The sequence below is a fragment of the Mus pahari genome, chromosome 2 (genome assembly GCF_900095145.1).
Source record: "Mus pahari chromosome 2, PAHARI_EIJ_v1.1, whole genome shotgun sequence".
In the NCBI taxonomy this organism is placed as follows: Eukaryota; Metazoa; Chordata; class Mammalia; order Rodentia; family Muridae; genus Mus; species Mus pahari.
The window spans coordinates 67,816,448-67,820,298 of NC_034591.1; the positions used below are offsets into that span (position 1 = coordinate 67,816,448).

General features: G+C 42.1%; 1 protein-coding gene across 2 annotated transcripts in view; it reads right to left on the minus strand.

Moving 5' to 3' along the window:
* The window catches only part of Igf2bp3 (insulin like growth factor 2 mRNA binding protein 3), a 130,956-nt gene that overhangs the window by 45,163 nt on the left and 81,942 nt on the right, over positions 1-3,851 (minus strand). For both annotated transcript variants that reach the window (XM_021189206.1, XM_029534714.1), the window contains 2 exons: positions 2,986-3,037; positions 2,834-2,897 (listed from right to left, as the gene is read on the minus strand). In XM_021189206.1, coding sequence (XP_021044865.1) covers positions 2,834-2,897; positions 2,986-3,037 — 116 coding nt within the window. The remainder of the gene's footprint in view (positions 1-2,833; positions 2,898-2,985; positions 3,038-3,851) is intronic.

Here is a 3,851-nt window from a genome sequence, read left to right on the forward strand (position 1 = left end):
GGAACTCACTTTGTAGACCAGGCTGGCCTCAAACTCAGAAATCCACCTGCCTCTGCCTCCTGAGTGCTGGGATTAAAGGCGTGCGCCACCACACCCGGCTCTGTCTTTCCTTTTTTAATTAATTTATTTATTCACTTTACATCCCAATCACAGGCCCCTCCCTTCTCTCCTCCCATTCCTAGCCTCCTACCCTCCTCTCCTTAACCCCCGCCCCCAAACACACTTCTCCTCAGAGAAGGAGAGCCCCTCCCTGCCCATCCCCCAAGCTAAGCATATTCTTCCCCACTGAGGCCAGAAAAGGCAGCCCAGCTAGGGGAAAGGATCCACAAGCACTTGACAGAGTCCTTGTCAGGGACCGCCCCTGCTCCAGTGGTTGGGGCACCCACATGAAGACTAAGCCGCACATATTTGTAGGGCCTAGCTCCAGCCCATGCCTGTTCTTTGGTTGGTAGTTCAGTCTCTGTAAGCCCCCACGGGGCCCAGACTAATTGACTCTGTAGATTTTTTTTTTTTTACCCGAGTTTCTTTATTGTAATCTTGAAAGAAAAAGAACGTCTACAAAATAATATAAAGTTAAAATTTGAGCTCAGTTTAAACTATTTTCAATATTAAAGATGCTTTGGTTAATTATGTGAGATTTTCATACAATGTTTTGATCATAATCCTTCTCCTTCCAGTTCCTTCTTGGTTTCCATCCTTGCTTATCTCATGCTTTACATTTTAATTTTACAAACCTATCAAGGCCACTTTCCACTGCATAGATATTCTTGAATGTGTGATCTTGCAGTGCAGAAGTCTTGACTCACTAGGGTCCACTTTCTTTCAGAAACCTGTCTTCCCCTCTCCTAGCAGCCATCAGTTTCCAGTAGGTAGGAACTTGTATCTTGCTCTCCTCGTCATAGATCTTCTTAAAGTGTCCTTGACCCCCTCTGGCTTGCTCAATCCTGTCCCCCGACTCTTCCACAAGGCTCCGTGAGCTCTGCCTAACGTTTGGCTATGGTCTCTGCATCTGTTTCCATCAGCTGCTGGATGAAGCCTCTCAGGAGACAGCTATGCTAGGCTCCAGTGTGCAAGCATGGCTGAGTATCATTAACAGTGCCAGGGGTTGGTTCTCTCCCACCAGGTGGGTCTCAAACTCGGCCAGTCACTGGTTAACTTGCTTTGTTTGGTTTGGTTTTGTGTCTTTGGTTAGGTTTATCCAAATGTATTCTATTTGGTTAGTTGTTGGCTATGATTATTTCCCTGGTTTCTTGCTCAGTCTGTCTGTCACTGGTATACAGGAAGGTGCCTGACCTTTTTTTTTTTTTTTTTTAATGCTATATTTTGTGTCCTGCTACTCTGCTCAAGGTGGTTAAGAGTTTCTTTAAGGGTTTTCTGGTGGAGTCTTTACAGTTTTACATGTAGGACAATAAGATCTACCAGTGAGGATAGTTGAGCTTCCTGATGGATTTGTAAAGCCTGGTTTCCTCTCTAGTTCGAGTGCTCTAATAAAGACTTCAAAAGCTCTGGCTGAATAAGCGCAGAGAACCCAGCTCTTGTTCTTGGTTTTAATGGAAATGCTTTGAGGTTCCCCCACCGAGTGTGGCAGGCTGACATGATACCCTGTATTAGGCTGAGATGTACTCCTTCTAGTTCTAGTATACTCAGGGCTTCCTCATGACGAGATGTTGCATTTTTGTTAAAAGCCTTTCCTGCATGTATGGAAATAAATCACCATGAAACATCTTTCTGGTGCATTACTTAATTATTTTCCAAATATTTTATTGAGAAATTTTGCATCTATATTCATCAGGAGGAAATGCCTGTAACTTTCTCTTTATCTAGCTTGGGTATCCAGTTAGTACTAGCTTGATAGAGTTTGGTAGCCTTCCCACATTCTCTAATTTATGGACTAGTTTGAGGAACACTGGTCTTCCTCCATCAGATGGCAGGGCTCAGCAGTGGACCTGTCTGAGCCTGAATGCTTTCAGCCAGGGGACTTTCTTATTAGTGTTTCAGTCTCACCTGCTGTTACAGATCTACTTAAAATTTTCATGTCATCTTAGTTTAACATTGTTTGGTGATAAGCATATAGACGAATGTCCGTTTCTACTAGGTTTTCCAACTCAGTGGAATATGTGGCTTTTTTTTTTTTTAAGGTAAATTCAAATGATTTTCTTAATTTCAATGATATCTGCTATAATGTCTTTTTCAATTAAGTCTTTTTTTAAAATGACTTATTTTTATGTTATGTGCATTGGTGTTGTGTGTGTGTGTGTGTGTGTGTGTGTGTGTGTGTGTGTAAGGGTACCACCCTGCTCTCACGGTCCAGGCTGAGCTATCAAAGGCAGTGTCTGTGGGCCCCTTATTCTCTCTTCCATTGCTGGCAAAGTCATCATGGGTTGATCCAAACGCTGTTGGTTGCACGCTGTACTGCTTCAGTGTCTGCTCAGTTAGTGAACTGTGTAATCATGACCGACCTCAGGGAGGAAAATGACAACATTGCAGTGTTGATAGCTTAACACAGGGCTAAAGCACCAAATAAGGAGGCAAATTACATATGTTGGAAAAATATTCAGGCCCTTTGTGCAAATAGGTTGTAGTTTAGCTTCATACAGCACTCCAAAAATGGTATTAAAGATAAATTAAAAATGGAACAAACTTTAAATCTATGCAGATTTTCAATAGCAATACAGATTTTTAAAGACATTAATTGTAGAGTAAAAACATACAAAATAAAGTTTCCTTTTATGACCCACCAGCCCATCTTCAATTTACAGGACTACACAATGTAAGTGACTGTAATAACCTAACCTAGTTATCACAGACAGACAAGAAGTTTCAAGCTGCTTACTGTCTAGCTTGGTCCTTACTGGAATAGGTTACATTCACAACTGCCGTTTCCGAGTCCGTGTTCACTGGGGACAAGAGAAAAACAGGGAGTTGGTTAGTTTCCTTCCACTTCCTTCCTTTTATGAATGTAAAAGCAATTCAGAAGATAGGTACCTTGCTCACAGCTCTCCACCACTCCATACTGGACTAGTAAACTATCCAGCACCTAGCAGGAGGGGAGAGAAAATCGTTAAGTTTTGAGTTTCCCAAGATGTTCACAGGGCAGGAATATGCTCTCAAATTGCAAATCATCATGATGGAAAGAGTCAAAAGAATTACTGGGGCTTTGAATTACAGAACCACAGGGAACAAACTCAAACTGCTTCTCTCTGTGTTATAACACCTGCCTGTTCCCCAGCCCAGCCTTCACAAACTTTTCTGGTGGGTACCTGCTGCCCTCAGCAAACTTGGGAGCAGCTACAGAGCTTTGGAGGCACAGGGCAAGTGCATGCTATTTTTCATACACGGATCTTACTTCCTGCGCGAATTCAGTCATAAGATGAGGCCTACATTAAAGAGTGTATCTATAAGATGGTCCTTTCCAAAGAACTTCCTTTTATAGCTCCACTGCATCTAGCAGGCCAAGGTAAGAACAAGGTACACAGTGAATCAAAGCACACTTGCGGCAGCTATCAGCATGCAGAGCTTACAAAGGTGGGGTGAGCTTGTCTAGATCTGAACAAGAGTGGAAATCGTAAAGACGAAGCTGTCTCCCCTCTCCTGAGCTGTCCACTGTTCTGAGAGAGAAGCTACTAAGTAGTAATTATAGGTTCATTTTAACAATAACTGGGACTCTGTCTCATCATACAAGCCAACTTCCGCTGCTCTTAGCTTCCCAGTCTCCTCCTCAAAAATGTTAAGCAAAATTAGTTTTTATGTATCTACAGAAAATTACTTATTAATTTAATTTAATTGCCTGAAGTTGTTCTCTGGCCCCAGGACACAGTGAACTCTTTTTTTTTTAAAAAAAAAAAAAAAAA